Consider the following 22088-nt stretch of genomic DNA (forward strand, 5'->3'; position numbering starts at 1 on the left):
AGATGGAAATGTCATACTAAAACGAACAGTGTGGTGGGGGATGGCCTGTGTTAGCACAAGACCAGCTGTGCTTCTCAGATGAATAGTAGCCTTGTCTCCAGTGTTTGCCTGGTGTTGTAATGATGCATATTAGTAGCATAATACTCGATTCTTTGCTGCTGTTTCTTTCTTTTGCTCCCCCGTATTGAACGATAAGTTCTAGCAAATATAAATGTTTTAGTTTGGCCATCTCTGCTACCAGTGGCTGCAAGTTCGACACTTCAGTTGCGCACTTTGGGGAGCAGAAATATGGGTTGGAATCTCAAGTGGTACTTAGGTGAGCCTTTGTACTTGAGAGCGCTCAGTGAATTTCTGCAAAAAAAATATTAAAGGGCCTCTTGTTGGATCACATTATTGGCCTACCTAGCAAAGTATTGTCTGCATACGCTATAGTTCAGCCTTTGCCAGCCTGATGGGCTCCACATGTTTTGCACTACGGCCAGGGTCTGATAGGAGTTGTAGACCAAACCTTCTGACGGTTGGCAAGGCTGGACCCATAGTAACAGTTCTCCAAAGTCTTGAGTCTTTCTCAGCGTTGTTTTCTACATTTTGATACAAACAGCATAAGGTTCAGAAGGCAAATGCAAAGTCCTGCTCCTCAGCAACCCACCCCCAAACCCCCTTCCAAAACAAACACGCAGGTCGTAGGAAGAAGCATCCCTGTCATGGCAGTACATGTGAAAATGATGGTGCCTGTATATTCAACCACATGATGGCGTGATACTTAGTTGCATTAATAGACTCGTAGTTTCCAAGACATGAGAAATAATCCCACTTGCTTCTGTACTAGTCTGACCTCACCTGGAATGCTATGTCAGGTTCTACATGCCTCATTTTGAGAAATACAGTGGTACCTCAGGTTAAGTACTTAATTCGTTCCGGAGGTCCGTTCTTAACCTGAAACTGTTCTTAACCTGAAGCAACACTTTAGCTAATGGGGCCTCCTGCTGCTGCCGCCGCCCTGCCGCCGGAGCACGATTTCTGTTCTCATCCTGAAGCAAAGTTCTTAACCCGAGGTACTATTTCTGGGTTAGCAGAGTCTGTAACCTGAAGCGTGTGTAACCCGAGGTACCACTGTACTTGGATAAGTCTGAATGAGGTCAAAGGAGGGCAGTGAAGATGGTACAGAGAACAAGTCCTATGAGGGAACATTGAAGGAACTTGAGTACAGTGGCACCTTGGTTCTCAAACGGCTTGGTTGACGAACAAATCGGCTCTCAAATGCCACAAACCCGGAAGTAAGTGTTCTGGTTTGCGAATGTTTTTCAGAAGCCGAACGTATGACGCGGCTTCTGCTTGAGTGCAGGAAGCTCCTGCAGCCAATTCGGAAGCCGCGCCTTGGTTTTTGAACTGTTTTGGGAGTCAAACAGACTTCTGGAACAGATTAAGTTTGAGAACCAAGGTACCACTGTATGTTTAGCCAGGAAAAGTGAAGACAGACTGAGGACAGATAGCACTTCTCAAATACCAGATGGCAGAACTAGATCAGTAGGGTTAAGTCACGAGAAAATTCAATTTGGTTGGACCTTAGGAGAAACTTACTGATTCTAGGAGCAGTTTGAAAATGGGATCATGTACTGGGCAGTGGGGTGTGGGGCGTGGCTCTTCATCAAATCCAAGGCTTACTCTGATTCATGCAAGACTGAACTTGGTGTTAGGTTTCAAAGTGCCCACTGTTTCTACTGATGAACTGCCACAGTTTGGGTAACTAGTGCCCTGATTGATTGATTGATTGATAGACTGAGTGTACTTATATGCCGCTTTTCCACAATGAGCTGTGCTCAAAGTGGCATACAGCAAATGTTCAAAACATCCAAATACACAAAATGCAAAGCATGTCAATATATTCAGAAGTTGCCTAGCTGAGCATTGCAAGTTCTGTATGTGTGAATGGATAGACATAACCAAAGTTTGATGGCCTATTAATGAGCATAGTATGTGTTGAACTCTGCTATAGAATATGCTCTGGGCTATGCACACAGCCTTGTTGAACTGCTTGTCCAGCTTGCTCAGGCCTTTCTCAACACCTCTCAAATAATGGGTAGCCAAAATGGTGTTGTGCACTAAATCCCATCATCCCTGACCATTGGAATCACCACACTGGATTAACCCTGTCTTAAATACTCTTCAGAATTGCTTTGGAGTTCAAAAACTCAAATTTCTATATTGCAGCTCTACCAGAAGGTGTCACTCTTCCCTTGCAAGAATTATTATAGGGCATTTTCTTTTTCTTTTAATGAATGGGCAGATCTGAACGACAGCTGTTCTGCACATCAAGTTGTCTTCTACAAGCATTTTAATATTAGAGTTTTGATTCTACAGAAACATTGGCTGTCAAATTCCCAAACAACTGAGCTTATTTATATAAGTGTACTTAAAGCAGGTAGAATGCTTGCTGCTTAAGGCAAAATTAACTTGTCAAGTATACGATTACAACTATATCATGCATTCACTTACATGATGACCAAGGGCCTATCTAGTCTAGCATCCTGTTTCCAACAGATGGATGTTTCTGCGAAGGATGGCACTAACTCAAGATCCCTTCTCCCAAGCTTGTGCTGCTTATTCAGCATGGATTCTTCCAGTAAACAAAGAAGTGCTACCACAACTAATAGCCCCTGGTAGAATGATGAGCGCCTGCTGGATCAGGCCAGTGGCTCATTTTGTTCTCACAGGCTGACCAGGTGCCCGTGGGAAACCGACAAGCAGGATTCGAACACAAGAGCATCTCTCCCCTCCTGTGGTTTTCAGCAACTGGTACTCAGAAGCATTTCTGCTTCCACTGTGGAGGACAGAGCATAGCCCTCGTGGCTAGCAACCTTCAGTAGACATATCCACCTCCTCTGGGAGGGAGTTTCGTTGTTTAACTATTAGCTGCAGAAAGAAGTACTTTATTTTATCTGTCCTGAATCTTTCAACATTCAGCTTCATTGGGTGAACACCATAAATACCCTTCATCTCCTGGTCTGCCCCGCAGAGGACCTTAAGGTCCACGAATAACCATAGTTTAGAGGTCCCGGGCCCTAAGGAAGTCAGACTATCCTCCACCAGGGCCAGGGCCTTCTCAGTGATGGCTCCCACCTGGTGGAATGCTCTGCCCCATGAGACTAGGGCCCTTCTGGATTTAACCTCTTTCCGCCAGGCCTGTAAGACACAGCTATTCCACCTGGCTTTTAATTTGAATTCAGCCTGATCTTTTATTTCCCTTCTCTTCCCTCCCCCTCCCCTTTTATGAAGATCACCCGCTCTGAGACCCCTCAGCTAATTCTCCCCTGGCCCAAGTAGGACCAATTCTGCCAGCTAGCCCTGGGGATAATCTAATTGATTTTTGATATTTTAATTTTATTGTTATTCATGTTTTTATGCTTCTTTTATAGTTAAGTGTTTAAAATTTGTTGTTAGCCGCCCTGAGCCCGGTTTTTGAACCGGAAAGGGTGGGGTATAAATAAATTTTTATTATTATTAAAAAGTTACTGAAGCTGGAGACCATCTCCACGTGTCGTGGTAGTGACTTTGGTAAGTTAACCATACATATGTGTGAAGAAGCACCTTCTTCTGTCTTTCCATGCTTAAAACAAATCAGAATATTGGCCTCAACAATGGCTTTTGGTAACAGAAGGGAGAGATCTTCAGGCTGCGCCTCCTTGACTCTGGAGATGTTGCTGTGCTTTGTACGTGCTTTTCGGCGCATCTTTACAGCTGTGAGGGTTAGAAATAATTGAGATAAAATGATTCCCTGGATGAGGAAGACTGTCAAATACCAAATGGTCCTTCTCTGTGGCCTTCTCTCACCCCCACCTTTAAATGAACATTATATCATGCTGCGGTAATAATTTTCTATGTAAAATAGGTGTGCCACATGTGAGTGTGCCGAGAGATCAAATAGGAGGGGGGGGGGCAGGGTTGCTTGGAGTGCCTCTCTGTTAGTAGCTTTGTAGAGGAATGCTGGTGGGTCTAATGACCCCCTAACTCCCCACAAATCAGTGTTGGCTGAGGTATACATAAGCCTTCTCCTCTCCTGCTGCTTTGAAAAATTAACAGCAGAGAGCAGCACATGGATTCAAGCTCTCGGCTAGCCAGTGCTAGAAGCTTTGTGCAGCAGCTGCATCATAGCCAACGAGGTTAATTACTGCTAATTGAAAATTTGTTTTATATGATTTATGCTGTACTTGTGATATTCTATTACGTTCTTATTATTTATTGTTTGGGATTCATTTGAATGAAAAGCAGCATACTAATACAATCTATCCATCAAGGGAAGCAATAACTTAAAGGTGTTTTTTTTTTTTGGGGGGGGACAAAAGCTGAGCACCAGCAATGCATCTGAGAGCATTGGGTTCCCTGAAATTAATTTCCCATCCCTTCCTCCCCACCCCACAGCATAAACCCTTTAAGCTGTGAGTACGAATGCCTTACCCGACTTGAGGCCTATCTCAGGGGCCCAAAACAATTCATACGTTTTTCAGAAATGGTGAGCAAATTTTGGCCTTTTTAAAATGACCCCTAAACTTACTGGGAATACTAAATTCTACATGCTTCATCTCGGGAGAAATCGCCTTGCCTATATTGCAGTGACCGGTTTCGTATGTGCCAAAGAGAGGAGACTCCAAGCTGTTTCCTCCATTTCTCTTCTTTCTCGCTAATAACTCTTGACAGTGCAGTTTTCTACTGAGTTTGTGAAGGGTGACCACCTCCTGGACTTCTTGCATGGAGTTAGAGCAGGAATTTTTAACAGCTGGCAAGTGAGTGCTGAATTCTAGCCTGCGGCTGCAGACAAACCTATATGAACCATGTGCATATGTGAGGGGATTGAGAGTCGCAGGGAGATGGTTTAGTTTTCCGTGGGGCTTTAATGAGAACAATATTTGCAGGTAATACTCGACACACTGAGCTCCGATACCTTAAAATAAGCCTTCAGGGGGGGAAAGAGCTTCAATTTTTAGGATATTTTAAAATGCCTTATTCTGTATATACCACATTGAACACTGGAATCTCATTCTGGGTTGAATAACTGAACTTTAACTTTATCTGAGAAATATTCTGCCTTATGACAAGGAATAGTATCTCCACAATAGTTGGATACTATAGTCTGTACACAGTGGATGACTAGTCTGCAAGTTGCCAGCATCTTGAAATGGACAACTACACATGGAATGAAATGGGTTTGCTGCCAATAATGATCTCCCCTCCAAACTAACATGCAGCACAACTTGAATAATGTCCTGGTACTGATAGGTTGTGTTCTGCTCCCCTCCAACTCCACCAGCCACATGTTGTTGCTATCATTCTGACTTGGAACACCAGATTTCAAGTGGCGTCAGAGATCATAGAATCATAGAATCATAGAGTTGGAAGAGACCACAAGGGCCATCGAGTCCAACCCCCTGCCAAGCAGGAAACACCATCAGATGGTTGTGCCTATGGCACTCTAGTCATGCAGTGATGAATATTTTTCAGCTTGTTCGCCCCTGTGGGGGCATGGGTGGGTAAGCTGCTTGAAGAGGTGAGACCAGTTGCTTTCATGCTTCACCTTCACCCCAATCAACAAAGAAAGACAGGCAATCTGTCTAGATCAGGTTTCTCAAACTTGGGTCTCCTGCTGGTTTTGGACTACAGTTCCCATCATCCCTGATCACTGGTCCTGCTAGCTAGGGATGATGGGAGTTGTAGTCCAAAAACAGCCAGTCACCCAAATTTGGGAAATTCTGTCTTAGAGAGGTGATCAGTGCCTCAGTCAGAGAAGGCATGGTTCCTGCATGTTTGTGAGAGGCTGTGTAGTGAGACCCCTTGTGAAAAAAAATAAAATGTAGAGCCAAGTAATATGAATAGCCGTTGGTCCATCTCACATTAACCTTAATTTGAGCAAGGGTTTGAGCATGTGACTGTATCTCAGCTCCAGGTAGTCCTAGGGAGACCTGATTACTTAAATCTGTTACAGTCAGGTTTGGAGGCATGGAAGCTGCCTCGCTTGCCCTGGTGGATGAGCCTGTGCTGAAGGATGCCTAGAAGTGTGTGATTCTGTTGATTCTCTTAAATTTCTCAATGGCTTTTTTCTTTAGCATGGGCCATGGTATCCTCCTGTTCTTCAATGGTTCCAGACATTCCAGTCTCACAAGGTAGTTCTGGGGGATGTTGTTCAGCCCCATGACCTTTGGCTTAACAGGGTACCAAAGTGTCTGTCTTGTCTCTTACTCTGTTTCACGTCTGCATGAAACAACTTGGCGAGATCATCCAGGGGCTTAGGCCGAGGTGTCACCAGTATATTGATGGTGTGCGACTCTACCCCCTTTCCCCCGTAGTCTAATCCCAGGAAGTCTGTGGAGCTGCTAAACCAGCGTCTGTCAGTTGAGTGGGCCGAGGGAGGTGAATAAGCTGAAATAATGCGGATAAGTTGGAAGAATGGTTGGTCAGGGGCTCTGGCAATCTGGGGAAGGTTGTGCAACTTTCTCCAGATGGGATTGTACTGCCTTTGAAGACGCAGGTCTGCCATCTGGGATGCCTCTGGCCTCCAGTCTTGGCAGACATTCTTGAATGTGTAGGTGGTGATGGTAGCTAGCAGTGGTTTTTTTTTTTTTTTTACCAGCTTCAGCTAGTTCACCAGCTGTAGAATCATAGAGTTGGAAGAGACCACAAGGGCCATCGAGTCCAACCCCCTGCCAAGCAGGAAACACCTGTGATCTCTCCCAAACAAGATGGCCCTGATACGAATTCTTCATGCCTTCGTTGCTTCTTGGCTGATCTACTGCGATGCTTGGTAAAAGTTAATTTTCTTTTAAAGTATTAAGTGATCTTTAGGTCACTTGTGCCCAAAGCAACTTACAGGTATTAACAAAGTTACTACTAAAACCAAGAACAAAAGATCCACACAAATAAAACAGACTCAGAAATTGAGCAGCATAACAGTTCCTCCACCCTCCATCCAGTGAGCGAGACACAACATTACCCAGGAAAAGCCAATTGAAGCAAACGACTCTTTCAGGCCTTCCAAAAAGCCTAATGTTTAGCTGGTGTAGCTCCAAAATAATTTGGAAACTTAAATTCTCAGCTCCGGTTATGGTGCCAAACTATTGTCTGGTATCCATCGATGCTATTTTATCACTCCGGTCCTATTCCAGCTCTGCTGGTTTCCTGTTTGTTTCCAGGCTCAATTTAAAGTCCTGGTGTTAGCTTTAAAGCCCTAAAAATGGCCTTGGAAGCAGGTTGTTCTCAGGACCATCTATTCCTATATGAACCTTCCTGACCAGTTAAGATCAGGCTTGGAAGTCCTTCTCTTGGTCCCATTGATATGTGGTGTCAGGTGGAGGAATATAAAAGATGGGGCCTTCTTGATTGGCGGTGACAATGTTTTGGAATGTCCTCCTTTTGGGAGCCTGCCAAACTTCCTCACTCTTGGCTTTCAGGCATCCTTTAAATGCCCCCTCCATGTTTCAGGAAATTTAGACTTTTTAGAGATCTTTTATCTGTTGCCATGAGCTTATTAAGATTTTATGCTGCAGTCTGTCTGTGACTTTGTTTTAAATTGCAATTTTATGGAGTTCTTTTTGGTGTGTTTTAATTTTGTAAAAAGCTTTGACTCCTTAGAAAAGATACATCAAGAATGACATCAGATTATTAAATAAGCTCTACTGCATGCTATGGAGGAGAGCGGGGGAAGCTGTCCTCTTTTTGGCAGCAGATTTGGTAAGTTCTGACATCTAGCGCTGCTGTCACATTTGCTGAGAAGCTTTTATTTTGTGAGACAAGCCCTGAAGATGGCAATTTGGTGGGTAGGAGTTAGAATCTGCCAATATTTTAGTTGGTGTGCTTGTGAAAGCAATTATCTAGGTATCTGCCAACCATCTTAACGAAGAGAAAAACAGTGATGAATTTTGAGGGGTGCATGATTAGTACTACAGTCATACCTCAGAAATTGAACGGAATCCGTTCCAGAAGTCCATTTGACTTCCAAAATGTTTGGAAACCAAGGTGCGACTTCTGATTGGCTGCAGGAGCTGCAGCCAATCGGAAACTACGAAACCCACGTCGGACGTTCGGGTTCCAAAGAACGTTTGCAAACCGGAACACTCACTTCCGGGTTTGCTGCGTTTGGGAGCCAAAACGTTCCGACTCGCAAGGCGTTCAACTTCCGAGGTAGGACTGTATATCGAAGAATCCTTTCTGTATGATTAGGCGCAGCAGAATGTAGTAGTTGCTCTTGAGTGGTATTGAATTGCATTTTAGTTGTGCTAAACAAGAGATGTTGTTTATCGTCCCCAAAGGAAAAGGGATGGTGATTCGGCAACACCCAAGTGGGTTTAAGACACGTTTCTGCTTGTTGGCTTCTGAGAATGGTTATTGGACCCCTCTGAGTTGCATCTTACTGTTTGGAAAGAGGACTGGGAAAGCTTGATCCTTAAACGTTTTTCTGCTTTGGGAGCAGAGTTCATCCAAGGGTCCCGAAAGCTCTTGGAGCATTTTATCTTCATGCACTGTCCCTTTTGCATCCTGTGCTGTTAAGAACACTTGCTTTATGTTGCACAGGAAGCCGATGGCTGGTCAGGATAGACTCGTGGAGCCCTTCTCCATTTCTATCCTCGTTCCTCTTCTTGGCTCGTGTCTTATTCTGGTGTTGGCTATTTGTCACATAGTTTCAGGAACTGGGTGAGGGTGGGGTTGCATATAAACCTGAAAAGTCCATTGGATGTGTTGGTGGGGAAGGAAATTCCAAAAACAAAAATATCAGATTAGTTGTACATGTGTAGATTTGGGGGTCTGGATTGGAGGCTGCTGCTTCTTCATGGATAATGTAGCCGGACCTCTTTAGAATCTAGTCTCTAGGTAAGCATAAAGACTTGTTTGTTCAGGTTTCATATTTTTTGTTTTAAAATCTGTTTAATAGAAGCTCTTTTAATAATAGTACTGGGTGTTTGCAATTTGGGTATCCCATATCTCTCACTTTGCCAAAAAGCTCTCGCTCTGTTTTCTAAATCCCCAGCGGTCATTACTTTGTTTAAATAAACCCAGTGTAAACTAAGGTTGTTTTGGCAAATCTGACCTTCCCTGTATTTATTTCTCTTGTGAGAAATAGCTATAGGATGTGTGACTGTAGTATTTAGTCTGTGCATTCATGGCTTGTGACCAAGAATGAAATAAATGCTGTACATGGGGAGGGGGGGGGAGGAAGGAGAGGACAAAAGAGGAAGAAAGCGAACAGCATCCAGGCGTTCAAGAAGATGGATGGAAAATGCTTCAGGCGATTGACCGCAGTGTATGTCAAAAAGCCATAGATCTGGGTTCTTTTATAAGCACCATCTGAGAACAGTGACGATTCTCTAACTGTGACCAGTGTTTGCTTTGTTGATTTGTGACTTAACGTACCTAAGATGGCCTAAATATGCCAAACAAAGGGGCTGTGGGGCTGGGATAGATCATTCATTGCTGCCTCCTCACATTGTTGCTTTTTAATAGTGGAAATGTGATTCGATGTGCATCTTCTGCATTGTTAAATTATCAGAACGCTCTGATGAATCTAGCAGAGAAATTGGACTCCTGGGAATTGGTTTCAATTTTAAAAGGTTCCTGGCCCTCGTGATTTTTGAGACATCTGAAAATGTATAGGTAGTGTCTATAAAAGACTCTTAATGCCCAAGAGATGGCACTTCTGTAGCTTGCATGGCTATTGCTGCTCAATGATTTCTGGTCATGTTTCGCCTCTATCCGAAAAGGAAAAAAGAAAAGAAAGGGGGGGGGGGAGAAACACACAATTAGCTCCAGATTCTTTGAAAATCAATCATTTAAGAATTTGCGCTTGCAGTTTAGGCTAAAGGTAGGGGAATAACACTTGGAATGTTTCCTGTTGTGGACTCCCTGCAAGTAATAATAATGATAAATCTAGCACAACCTGCTGTTTTAGTCTTCTGCATGCAAGGGTTGTTTACAAAACACGTAGGAACATTAAAAAATGTGATCTCCCTATGTTATGTACTGAGTTGATTAGGATCCAAAATGCAGCAGTCTGATTGGTCCTAGAACAATAGGATTCAGAATGAAGCAGTCTTATTGGTTCTAGAACAATAGGACCCAGAATGCAGCAGTCTGATTGGTCCACAGGAGCCACCTAATCCAGCTCCAGGTGGAAGTGAATCTGCAACCTGATTGGCCTACAGGAGAATCCTAGAATTAGCCAATCATGTGGGGCCCATTGTGTAAATAATGTATATAAAGCAGACATTCTGGGGGAACTTCCATTCCTCCTCACCACTATGAGCTGCATAAAGAGCATGGAATCCACTCTCGACTCCGAGTATATTTCACCCTACCTGTAGAGTGAAGTGGTATTGCTCATTTTATCACCTCATTTAGACCTGCTGTGGGGTTTTAGAGTAAAATGGGACTTTCCGCATGAGGGGCTAGTTTGTAGCCAAAAAGTACCAAGAGAGTAATAGTGTTTGTGCACAAGCACTCTGATTAATATGCAGTAGTACCCAAGCCTTCATGATAGACAACTCCCCATTTACGTGCGACCGTGCAGAAGCACAGTGCCAGGTACCCGGAAATAAGGAGCATCTTGGAGACCCCCCCCCGAGCCCAAAAAGGACCTCTGTGTAAGCCAGAGGGGCAGCAGGGCTTCTTCAGCTGATTCGCAGGGAAGTGGCTGCTTCTGCTGCTGTGCTACCCCTTACACCAGCTGTTAGTTGGGGAGGCTGAGCAGCTCAGCAAAGCCCCGCTGCCCCTCCGGCTTGTGTGGAGATCCTCTCCGAAGCCCCAAGAGATTATTCTCTTTTGGGCTCTGGGGTGAGTCTCTTCCCGAGCCACGAGGACTCTCCAGGGTGCTCCTCATTTTTTGTGAGTTTGCACTTGTGCGCTTGGGCCTGAAATGTAACCCCCATGTGAATGGGGAGCCACTTGCATCTAAACAAAAGTTGCCCTTTTTGCTTGGTATACGTCAGAATCCAAGAACAAAATCAGTCATAATTAACATTTGCATGTCTGAGTGGGTGCCCGTCTCTTAACAATATATTCTGGTTATGAATGTAAACTGTTCATTGAAAGACCTGAATTGATGTGTGCCGTATTAAATTCTCATCCAGTTAGTATCAAACGTTCTTTTTTGATAGCTTCATTTTGGAGATATTTTCGCACTTTGTCAATAGATGTGAACTTAGTGAACTGTTTTACATGAAAATAAAGACAGCTCAGAACAACCTTTTGTATTCTAATCCATGCAATTAGTTTTAAATCCTGCATGGTGATAACTTTCAACTGAATTGGGTCACAGCTGGGCTACTTTCCAAGCCATCACAGTTTATCAGGGAAATCATTTATTGTCGAGAAATAGCTGGTGGAATCTGACTGTGATTGCTTGATGTTTGGTTAATAGCAGAACCTATTCCTTTAACATAAGCAGAATTGATTGAGGAACAAAATCGGATGAAATTATTCAAGAGAATATCTGGAATGGATTTGAAAGGTTGCTTACTTAGCATGCAATCATCTATGGCTGCGAGGAGCGGGGAGGAATCTTCTCCAAAATCTGCCGTGTATATTCGGCATTCATCACCAATCTGTTTCTCGAATTACGTATAAAGAAAGCATTTCACTCCTCTAAGTTAAGCTCATGCCCGAAGACAGTCGAAACAAGTAACACAAGAATTTCATGTGCACCAGTGTGAGTTCATGTCCCTCTTGGGGTGGTGCAATAGTACACATTGTAATTGTAGGATGTGTCCATGGAGGAGAGCAGCTACCTTTGTTCTCCTGGGCTGGGCTGCAAGCAAGTTTGTACAAAATGCAGAGTGTTTCCTCATACTCCACCTGTTGTGGTTTTCACTCACCAGATAACAACCCCATACGGGACAGCTGCATATTCCTGCATTGCATGGTCCCATCCAACTTTACAGCTCTATGTAAAGAACTGATGTCTGATCCTCAAACTAACCAACATAGAAACCAGACCCGAGTGAAAATCTAGAAGAAGAAGAAGAAGAGTTTGGATTTGATATCCCGCCTTTCACTCCCCTTCAGGAGTCTCAAAGCGGCTAACATTCTCCTTTCCCTTCCTCCCCCACAACAAACACTCTGTGAGGTGAGTGGGGCTGAGAGACTTCAGAGAAGTGTGACTGGCCCAAGGTCACCCAGCAGATGCATGTGGAGGAGCGGAGACACGAACCCGGTTTCCCAGATTACGTGACTACCGCTCTTAACCACTACACCACACTGGCTCTAGAGTTTCTTTTATATGTTGTAAATTTGTTAATGACGTTCACAAATATTGTGACAGCGTCATGTAAGAGAAGTGCTCTTCCAGACCAAGGTGAGGCTCAGTGTATTTCTATATTTAAGAAATGACAATTTTTTAAAATGGATCCAGAGAGAGCCAGGAAATATGAGTTAGTCAGCTTGATGCTTCTTCCGGATATACTGGTAAAAATCAGTATTAAAGAGAATTAGTAAGGAAGAATGCTTCCTTGCTGAGAAAGAATGTGGGTGTTTAAAAAATAAAGCATAATGGGAAGAAAGTGAAGGCTTTATTCGTCTCCTTATACTAGAATTGAATTACGGGCTGGGAGTGGTTGTCCAATCAAGTTGGCCTGTCTTGAATTTCCATTTAGGGCTTTAAAAGTAATAATACCTGGAAAGAGACTCAGTAAATCAGCAAAGGAACAACATGATTCCAAAATTCTCCTCTATCTGACGTCTCTAAAAGGTCTCCAAAGGCAGCCCCATGTACATCATGTTTCAGTAATCCAGCCTAGATGTAACGAATGTAGGCTTGATTGCGTCCAAGTCTGCTCAAGGAATGAACGCAGTTGACAAACTAGCACTAGTCTTCAGGAGCAATTCCAGAACCAGAGTGCTTCCGAACTACATGACTTCCACGTTCAGATTGTGGATTTATGCCAGTTTCTCTCAGACGTTGGCGGGTGCTGCTGTTGCGTTTGTGTCCTGCTTGTGGTCTTCCTGGAAGGATTTGGCTCAGCTGCTGTGCCAGGCTGAATGGATTTCTTTTTTCTTTCTATCTATCTGACCAAACGGAACTGCTGTTAAGGTGCATCAGCTAAAGTATGGGTAGGCAAACTAAGGCCTGGGGGCAGGATCTGGCCTAATCACCTTCTAAATCCAGCCCGCAGACGGTCCAGGAATCAGCGTGTTTTTACATGAGTAGAATGTGTCCTTTTACAGTGGTACCTCAGGTTACATATGCTTCAGGTTACATACGCTTCAGGTTATAGACTCCGCTAACCCAGAAATAGTGCTTCAGGTTAAGAACTTTGCTTCAGGATGAGAACAGAAATCGTGCTCTGGCGGCGCAGCAGCATCAGGAGGTCCCATTAACTAAAGTGGTGCTTCAGGTTAAGAACAGTTTCAGGTTAAGAACGGAACTCTGGAACGAATTAAGTACTTAACACGAGGTACCACTGTATTTAAAATGCATCTCTGGGTTATTTGTGGGGCCTGCCTGGTGTTTTCACATGAGTAGAATGTGTGCTTTTATTTAAAATGCATCTCTGGGTTATTTGTGGGGCCTAGGAATTCATTCTTTCCCCCACAAAAAATATAGTCTGCCCTCCCCCAACAAGGTCTGAGGGACAGTGGACCACCCCCCTGCTGAAAAAGTTTGCTGACCCCTGTAAAGGTATAAACGATTGGCCGCTCCGGACACAGAGAAGTGCTGCCAGCTGGACGCAGCGCACCAGTACTTTTAGCTGGCAGGACTTCATCGTGTCCAAAGCAACTCCAAGATGAGGCAGAGGTCTTGTAAGCCACGAGGTTCACTGGTGGTCTTGGACGAGTCAGAATCCATCAGGATGATTTGCTTTGCAAGGTTGTCATGCAGATGGAACGGGATGACCCTGGACACCTTCAGCTTATTCTTTGGGAGAAAGGCATGGGGCGAGGGCTTTAAAGTTCGGCTTTGACTTCATTTAATCAGCCAGATGAAATGTGCGCGCGTATGAATCTCTAGTGTTAGTGATTGTTTCAATGATTGCAGTGCGTGATCCATAATCTAATTTTGCTTGGGATAATCTGCAACAGTGGAAGCAATGAGAACCCAAAGAAACATGTCCTATAGAAATTGGTTGCCTTGTGGATACTGAAAAATCTCGATCAAAATCTTTCAGATAAACAAAATTGATTTGGGCAACAAGAGAGCCTGATATTTCTGGGCATCATGTTTAACATTCTTTTATATATTATGGGTCTCTGCCTGCAAAGCTTCCTTTGCTCTGCTTTAGCTGCATCTGGAATGAGGCATTTTATTTTTAGTCTTCCTGTTGGAAAGCCCTATGAAAATTTTGCCAAACACGACAGGATGCGAGTGTTTTTACAAAAAATTGGGTAAATGTACACAAGTCTGATATGGCCAGATGACCACCGGCTGGCCTCTTCAGTTGCACCTACCACAGAAAACCCAGATATTTTGATTCAAACTGCACCTGTTTTCTGCATCTTTACAAGTATCTGTTCATTTGGCGTTTGAGATGTGTAGTAGTTTCTGGTAAAGTGCTCTACAAACTAAAACTAAGGTTTGGGGAGTATCCTAATTTTTTTGTACACTTTAGTCTTAAAATTGTTTGAATAAAATGCAAGGAAAGGACTAACAATCCCTTCTTGAGGGGTGGGGGACATTATACAACCAGCTGTACTTCCCGTGGGAGTTCATCACTAATGGGGCCACCACTGAGAAGGTCTGTTTTTGCTGCTCACCAGCCTGGTGAGCCCAGAAGAAGGGCCCAATTTTACATACGGGCCCAATCTTACATACGCAGGCAGCATGTTTGATTTTCAGACATATTAGCAGTAGGCGGATAACTATTTCACTCCAACATCTTGCCCTTATGCAGGATACAGTCATATGGGAGTTGTCCTGAAAGAGTAGTCCTTATTTTACATGAAGAGGGAATTCCAAATTGTTCAGGGCCCCCCTTCCTCCCATCTTCTCGCTTTCCTTGGTTGCTCTTGGATACCCGAGTGCTTCCAAAGACTTTGAAGTTCTGTTTCCGTGGCACCCTTGAGATATAATGACCTTGTTGACTTCTCCAGAAGAAAAGAAGAGCAGAGGCTCTTGATTATCTGTTGCTTGTTTTCACCTCGGCTCAGCTTAGCTTCTTTGTCACTGTCTGACTGTATAATAGAGTCCTTTTCTGCAGTTCTGTGCAGAGCAAAGGCATTGGGTGATGGGCCTAAATTGTATAGGGTCCTCCTTTTTGGCGTGTAATGCTGTCAGACCTTGAGCTTCTTGGGCAAGTTGCAAGTGGAATTACTGTGCTGGAGCTGGCAGCACAGCTTTACTCTGCGCACAAATATGTTTCAGGAAATCTTGGCTTCAAAACGCTAGCTGGGCTCAGTATTTATAGGTATGTGGAGAATAATATTGCCATGACTGACAGCTAAATACAAGGAAGGCTGGCTTTAGAACTGCAGTTGCAGATCTTTAGGGACTTTTAAAAATCTTATTGAAAGCAAAAGCATTTGGGGTGACTACTTTGTGCTGCAAGAATGGCGTGTAGATAATTCTGAGGCATTCTGCAGAAAAGAAGGTCTACAGGGGCCGAATATGTTTATGTAGTGTTTTAAAACATGCTGTGGATGGTTTCCTGCTCTCATCTCTTTATGGCAACTCTTGCTCTGTGCCTTAACAGATAGGAGAGAGCATCATACCAATGCCACCCAGTGAATACTGGGGGCGTAAATGGGACGCGGGTGGCGCTGTGGGTAAAAGCCTCAGCGCCTAGGGCTTGCCGATCGAAAGGTCGGCGGTTCGAATCCCCGCGGCGGGGTGCGCTCCCGCTGCTCGGTCCCAGCGCCTGCCAACCTAGCAGTTCGAAAGCACCCCCAGGTGCAAGTAGATAAATAGGTACCGCTTACCAGCGGGAAGGTAAACGGCGTTCCGTGTGCTGCGCTGGCTTGCCAGATGCAGCTTTGTCACGCTGGCCACGTGACCCGGAAGTGTCTCCGGACAGCGCTGGCCCCCGGCCTATAGATGTGAGATGGGCGCACAAACCCCAGAGTCTGTCAAGACTGGCCCGTTCGGGCAGGGGTACCTTTACCTTTACCTAAATGGGGGTTTGGACTCCAGTTTTCCAGCTCAAAATCCAACCCTTAATTTACTAACAGGTTTTACAATGGTTAAGCCTTGATTCTAGTTCAGCCGCTGTACTTTTGAAGGAAGTGGCATGTTCAATTCACATGTGGATTTTTTATAGGCTGCAACAAGGAAAGGGCAAGGGGGAAGGAGGGCGTTAAGGTGGTCCTGGGTATAGAATTTTGGGTGCAGACTTTGGAGACTCGGGTTCAAGTTTCAGCTCAGCTGTGAACTTGAGTTACCTCGAGCAAAACCTCTGTCTCAGTAAGTTCCCCACATGTAAAATGGAAATGATATTGACCCACCTCCCAGGTCGCTGAAGACAAATGAAATGAGATTTCTGAAGCGCCCTGCACAGCTCAAGGGCTCTTTTGCATTATAAATAACAGCCTGCCTCAATGGATCAAGCAAATGAGCTGTGCTGCACGGGAGGGTCACCTGCCAGACTGGCCTCCAGTGGAAAATGCCCTCAAATATGTCAGTCGTGGAGGTAATTCTAATGCTTCCAAAATTGCTACATTTTTGGATCATTCTTTAAAAAACATCAACAACTCATTTCCTAAAAGGACCAAATGTGTTCAGGAAACAGTAGGGAGACGTTGTATCATAAATCATCTTCTGCTAACTTCAACCTGTTTCTGTGCTCTTAAACTGCAGGGCATGCACTTCTGTGTAGTGTAGGAATGAGGTTTGAATTAGTGCTGCAGGTCTGGGCATCCCAGATTTGAATCCCCTCCCTGGTTGTGTCACCCCAGGAGAGGTCTGTCTAGCAGAAAGTGTCTGCCTTGCATCAAATAGCTTGGGTTTGGGGAGTGACTGAAACTTACGGCATATTAAAACACTTCTGGTAACTGTTGCTGCTGCTGCCCTTTGGAAAGTGTAAACCACTGAGCCTCTTGGGCTCGTTGATCAGAAGGTCGGTGGTTCGAATCCCCGTGACGGGGTGAGCTCCCGTTTTTTGGTCCCAGCTCCTGGCAACTTAGCAGTTTGAAAGCATGTCAGAGTGCAAGTAGATAAATAGGTGGGAAGGTAAATGGCGTTTGTGTGCACTGCTCTGGTTTCGGTGTTCCGTTGCACCAGAAGTGGCTTATTCCTGCTGGCCACATGACCTGGAAAAACTCTCTGCGGACAAATGTTGGCTCCCTCGGCCTGAAAGTGAGTTGAGCGCCGCAACCCTAGAGTTGTCTGCGACTGGACTTAACTGTCAGGGGTCCTTTACCTTTTTATTGCAATATCAAAATTGTAATTTAAAACATTTCATGTTCCTTCTGTCTTCCTCCTTCAAATATTTGCTCATTATTTCTGTTCTAACACAGTGCTATCACTGTACATGATGCTTTAGTTTTCCCCTTTCCCTTGCAAGGGAGCATTCAAAAATGGTTTTTCCCACCTGCAGCCAGAAGTGATGCAGACCATTCTCTACTGCAGGCTTCCTCAAACTTGGCCCTCCAGATGTTTTGAGACTACAGTTCCCATCATCCCTGGCCACTGGTCCTGCTAGCTAGGGATCATGGGAGTTGTAGGCCAAAAACACCTGGAGGGCCAAGTTTGAGGAAGCCTGCTCTAGTGCCTCATTCTCTTCCATGTGCAGACCAAGCTTAAAACTTTGCCCAATTTAAAATTGTAATTGAAACCAGTGACTTCTTTATTTCTCTCTCTCTCTCTCTCTCTCTCTCTCTCTCTCTCTCTCTTTCTCCCCCCCCTTTCAGTTCTTATGAGGCAGAAATGTGAAGTGTTGCCTGTTTGCCTGTTTAGGATCCAGCTTTCCATATCTGGAGCAACTCTTTGGGATGGGTGTCAGGGGCACTTCTAGAGAGTAGCATTGCGGGGAAACCCCATGACCTCCTGACATTTGTGTTACAATGTGCCATTGGGCACAATTTTGTCCTCAACGCTATTCAATTATTATTGATTGATTGATTGATTGATTGAATTTATATACCACCCTATACCCGGAGGTCTCAGGGCAGTTCACCGAATAAAATAAAAACATAAAACCACAAAATACATAATCAAAATAAAAACAACAACCCAATAACCCCCATATGAAGCCATTGGGAGCACACATTAGAGCAGGCATGGCCAAAATTGGCCCTCCAGCTGTTTTGGGATTACAATTCCCATCATCCCTAGCTATCAGGACCGGTGGTCAGGGATGATGGGAATTGTAGTCCCAAAACATCTGGAGGGCCAAGTTTGGCCATGCCTGCACTAGAGGATTCAGAGCAAAATGTCTCCAGCATGCTGAAGACACACAGCTCTAGTTCTGCATAACATCTGAATCGGGCATGGACCAGGGTCTGGGTTCAGTGATGAGCTGGTTGTGGGCCATTAAACTTGAGTTGAAACCCTGTGGGTGAATTCACACCCATTTTCCAAGTAGGAACTTAGTACAGTGAGCACAGACTCATTTGAACCCCAGTTCACCCCATTCCTTTGCTGTGTTGATGTGCTGTTGATACCAGCGGGAATTGTTATTGTTAGTTATATATTCTATTTATCACCCACCATTCTCCAAAAGGAGGAAGGGTTACAGCAATTTAAAAATACAATATCAACATCGTTTTAAAGCAAAGACAGTCGAGAGAAGCGTTCAGAAAGTAGCTTCCAGCATGTTCAATGCAGTGTAGTTTATTTCCAAAGGCTGTTTTAACTCTTCTGTGTGTGTTTGTTCATTCGCAGGCTCCACCGGGCCCAGTGTGCAATTAAACAGACTCAGGTAACTGTTCAGAAAATAGGAAGGGAGATCGAAGAGAAACTGAGGCTTACGTCGACAAGCAAGGAGCTGGTAGGTTTCCGGGATGTATTTGCTTCTCTCACTTATAGCAAATGCCCTGAGTAAAACATTGATGGGTTCATATAATTGGAGGGCTTTCAAAATCTGAAGGGAGTACCTTGTTAGAGAGGTGTGAGCAGTTGTTAGGGGAATTTCGGCGCAGGCCCTTTCTGTGCCTAGGTCTCAGCTTATGTAAGACTGATCTGGTGGATAGAACCCCACTGCTGATCATCCTATGTCCCTTATTCACAATTTGAAGCCAACCTTTTATTTATTTCTGTATTTAGGTCTTGATTATCACTTAGGAGACCCGAATATAATGGAATTTGAGGTGCCTGGCTTGAGTGGGGGCAAACACACAAAGTTACAAACCTGTAACCAATGAAATTCAGGAATATACCGTGGTACCCCGCAAGACGAATGCCTCGCAAGACGGAAAACCCGCAAGACGAAAGGGTTTTCTGTTTTGGAGGCGCTTCGCAAGACGAATTTCCCTATGGGCTTGCTTCACAAGACGAAAGCCCATAGGGAAATCTCCGGGGACCTGTTTTAAATTGCTGGCGGTCGGGAGCAAAGACTTTCGCCCACAGCCGGCCTTCAGAAGAGGTCCTGGACCTCTTCTGAAGGCCGGCGGGGGGGCAAAAGTCTTTGCTTCCCCCCCCCGCCTGCCTTCCCGGGACAGCGGAGACTTCTCCGCTGCCCCGGGCGATCTTAAAATGCTGGCGGCCGGGAGCGAAGCGTTCGCTGCCGACCCCCAGCATTTTAAAATCTCCCCGGGACAGCAGAGCCCTTGTCCCCCCCCCCCAGCCTTCAGAAGAGGTCGGGGGACAGACTGTCCCCGGACCTGGTCTGAAGGCGGTTTCCCTAGGAACGCATTAATTGATTTTCAATACATTCCTATGGGAAACCGTGCTTCGCAAGACGAAAAACTCGCAAGAAGAAAAAACTTGCGGAACGAATTAATTTCGTCTTGCGAGGCACCACTGTATTTACAAAAGTGAGGAAATGCAAACAGTAAAAGGTTTGGGGAATCCTAGTCTGCGGAGTACAGAGATGCTCAACCAGTTTTCTCACACTTTGTGCAGACAACCTCTTCCCTGATAGTTAGGCGGGATTTGATCTGCAGCGACGAGTTTTTCACGTGCAGGAGAAATCGCTTGATGTCTTCATGTAATAACTACAGATGTATGGACTTTCTCAAGCACTGTCACTCTTGCATGTAACTCAACCCCCTTTTTATTATTAAATGGAAATATTTGTCTGGAAAGTCCCAACGTCTTGATGTATTGGATTAAGCCTAAATTGCTGAGAGGGAAAAACCAAATTAATAGGCCTCCTAATGCTCTGCAGTTGTAAAGCATCAACGCTGGCTCTGTGGCCATGAGCAAAAAGTGGCTGCCAGGAAAAACAAACTCTTACAGATTGGGATTAATGAGCTACCAGTGGAAAGTGTGGTGAACCTTGTAATTGTTTGGGCCGAGTGTAATAGCTGAGTTTGCTGACACTCCAAGCTTTTGAGGATGAGCAAAATGCATGTAATGACTTCTCGGGCACAGTGACAAACATTTTAATTGTCAACTTAGGCTCAGTTTTTTGTTTTGTTTTTAAAATAAGAATTTGGAACAAAGCAATCTGTTGGCGCCGACTAATGTCAAAGGGCTCAGCATGGTCTAGGATGGGGACCAGTATAGCTAGTGACTTAATTTGGAAATTTATATTGGCACAGCCTGGCAGGCACCTGGTGCCTCGTATCAATTTTAAGAAGCCAATCTGCTTGTATCCCATTCTATTCATGATGTTATGCTTGGTTCGGATTGGGGAGTCCTGCATTTTATTTCAGGGAGGTTCTCCAACGAGTCTGGAAGGCTTGACACATAATGGAAAATTGAAGTCCTTCATAAAGCTGGCTTTAAATGATGAGGAACATGGGGAGTTCCGCTATCTCTCTAGCCAGAGGCTTACTGTACCGTTGTGTGCCTCTTTCAGCACTGAACTAATTTTCTTCCTTCAGCCCCAGTGCTTTGTGTTGAGGCAATCAAGCCTTCTCCACTGAGTTTACGTGCAAGTTGGGAACAGAGCATAGATGCATATTCACAATAAGCCCATAAATCAAATCTACAAATAACATAACAAAAGCCACATTTCCTTATCACTCTAAATAACTCTTCTCCATGTTCGCTTCGGTCCCCAAGGTAAAGTGAAGCCTGTCATCTTTATGTTGGCTTGTGAGCTGCTTGGAATGGGAACACGTCAGGCATTCTGCCTTTGTACAAGCAGGGAGGGAAAGGATATCGATAGCTTAATCTCTGAAGAGATTTGTGGACTGCAAAGGCCTCATACTTTGCTCAGCCTGCACTGGGAGAAAATGTAGTTGCAGAGGTTGCAAAATGCGGCAAAAGGCAGAGATCTCAGACTTTGCCTAGAGTTTTGTCATTAATGAAGACGGCTCGGCAGGAGTGCCCAAATTGCAGGTGTGCATGTGCAACAGCTTTAGCACGTCGTGCATTGAGCTCTCTGTTGGGGAGCTGGGATTTTCTTAACCCCCCTGAGGCTCCCAGTGCAGCCCTTTCAGGGACTGCATTTATTTATTTTTCAACTTGTCTTCCTGCCTTTCCATGTGGGATGCCCAGGGCGGCGTACAATAAAATAATTAAAACAGCAATATTGTAACAGTCAAATGACAATGCCCAGTTAAAATCACATTAAGTTGTAATCTTAATAAAAATAAAAATAAAAATAAATTTTATTTATACCCCGCCCTCCCCAGCCAAGACCGGGCTCAGGGCGGCTAACAACCAATAATAAAAACAAGTTGATTAAAATACAACATTAAAACATTAGGATGCAGCCTCTTCACAGGAGGAGAAAGGAAAAAGAAAGAGGGGGAGGGAATCAAACTGATTCTAAGCCAAAGGCCAGGTGGAACAACTCTGTCTTACAGGCCCTGCAGAAAGAAATCAGATCCCGCAGGGCCCTGGTCCCATGAGACAGAGCGTTCCACCAGGCCGGAGCCAGTGTTGAGAAGGCCCTGGCTCTGGTTGAGGCTAATCTAACTTAATTAAATTAACTTAAATTAAATTAATGTTTAATTCAAGTTAAAAAGGCATGGCAGCAGATAAGAAAATAATTCGGCTCACTATGGTCTGTATGAATGAAAAGGAGGTTGTTTATTTTTATTATTATTATTTTATTATTATCTACTGGACC

At 44.4% G+C, this 22088-nt stretch overlaps 1 protein-coding gene and 1 long non-coding RNA gene across 2 annotated transcripts in view; one reads left to right on the forward strand and one right to left on the reverse strand.

Moving 5' to 3' along the window:
* Positions 1 to 22088, reverse strand: part of LOC309530625 — a 419691-nt gene that overhangs the window by 31146 nt on the left and 366457 nt on the right. The gene's annotated exons all lie outside the window — the stretch shown is intronic.
* The window catches only part of UVRAG (UV radiation resistance associated), a 90424-nt gene that overhangs the window by 20163 nt on the left and 48173 nt on the right, over positions 1 to 22088 (forward strand). Inside the window, exon 7 of the mRNA XM_082219296.1 lies at positions 18788 to 18893. Coding sequence (XP_082075422.1) covers positions 18788 to 18893 — 106 coding nt within the window. The remainder of the gene's footprint in view (positions 1 to 18787; positions 18894 to 22088) is intronic.

Source organism: Podarcis vaucheri, assembly GCF_965113315.1.
Source record: "Podarcis vaucheri genome assembly, chromosome: 4".
NCBI classification, from domain to species: domain Eukaryota; kingdom Metazoa; phylum Chordata; class Lepidosauria; order Squamata; family Lacertidae; genus Podarcis; species Podarcis vaucheri.